The 1062-nt window shown below is 36.7% G+C and overlaps 1 protein-coding gene across 1 annotated transcript in view; it reads left to right on the forward strand.

Annotated features, from left to right (window-relative positions):
- Positions 1-239: 239 nt before the first annotated feature.
- Positions 240-1062, forward strand: part of LOC18033094 (homeobox-leucine zipper protein ANTHOCYANINLESS 2) — a 6193-nt gene continuing 5370 nt past the window's right edge. The window contains exons 1-3 of the mRNA XM_006421816.2: positions 240-550; positions 692-906; positions 993-1059. Coding sequence (XP_006421879.2) covers positions 434-550; positions 692-906; positions 993-1059 — 399 coding nt within the window. The 5' untranslated portion in view covers positions 240-433. The remainder of the gene's footprint in view (positions 551-691; positions 907-992; positions 1060-1062) is intronic.

The raw sequence follows: 1062 nt of genomic DNA on the forward strand, positions 1-1062 counted from the left end.
TCGTTTTCAATACTGACAAATAATTGGTCAAGCATTTGCTGTGCTTTAGGGTTTCCTTTTCATATTTGACAGTAGAAAAAAAAAACTTAAAAAACGAGTCTTTCTTGACAAGTTTCTCATTCTAAACCTGATTATTTTCTGGAGAAAGTCAGAGCTTTCCAGAGAGCCTTGTGGCTTTTGTTGTACTGAGTCATGCATGAGCGTTGACAAGGAGGCATCATTTTTCATTGTAATTTTTTTAATTTTTTAATTATTTTTTCCACAATCTGGGCATTGTTTAAAGGTCAAAACTTTTTAAACGAGAAAGTTGAACTCAAACCTAAGCGTTTCTTTTTGGTGAAAGTGATAGTGCCTATTTTCAGAGAACCTAGACAAGTGACTTCACCGTCAAAATCCAAAAACGAAAAAAAGAAAGATCTTTTCTAAGATTTTGATGAGTTTTGGGAGTAATAGTGTTGGTATGGGCTCAAGGGTTGTGGCTGAAATTTTTCCACACTGTCACAGTATGGCAAGTGGTGCCATTGCTCAGTTTCCTCTCTCTCTATCTATTGTATGCTCATTTTATTTTATTTATTTATTTTTTATTCATGCTCTATTTTATTGTTGTTAGTTGTGATCTTGGTTTTGTGTTTGGGATTATGTTCTTTTTGATATATGTGTTGTTGATTTTTAAATGGGTTTTTTTTGGCAGAAGAACGCAATGGATGCTGGTGAGATGGGTCTGATTGGGGAACAATTTGATCCTAGTGTTGTGGGGAGGATCAGGGAGGAGGAGTTTGAAAGCCGGTCTGGAAGCGATAATGTTGAAGGTGCATCTGGTGACGATCAAGAAGCTAACGAAGATGGCCCGCCGCGGAAGAAAAAGTACCATAGGCATACTCCTCATCAGATTCAAGAGCTTGAATCGTATGGCCTTCAACCTTTTCTTTTCAAGTTTTATGTATTTGTTTTATGTATTCAGTAGTTTATTTTTCTTCTGTTTTGTTTTGTAGTTTCTTTAAGGAGTGTCCACACCCAGATGAGAAACAAAGGTCGGAACTTAGCAGGAGACTTGGCTTGGAG

The sequence above is a fragment of the Citrus clementina genome, unplaced genomic scaffold (genome assembly GCF_000493195.1).
Source record: "Citrus clementina cultivar Clemenules unplaced genomic scaffold, Citrus_clementina_v1.0 scaffold_9, whole genome shotgun sequence".
Lineage (NCBI taxonomy): Eukaryota > Viridiplantae > Streptophyta > Magnoliopsida > Sapindales > Rutaceae > Citrus > Citrus x clementina.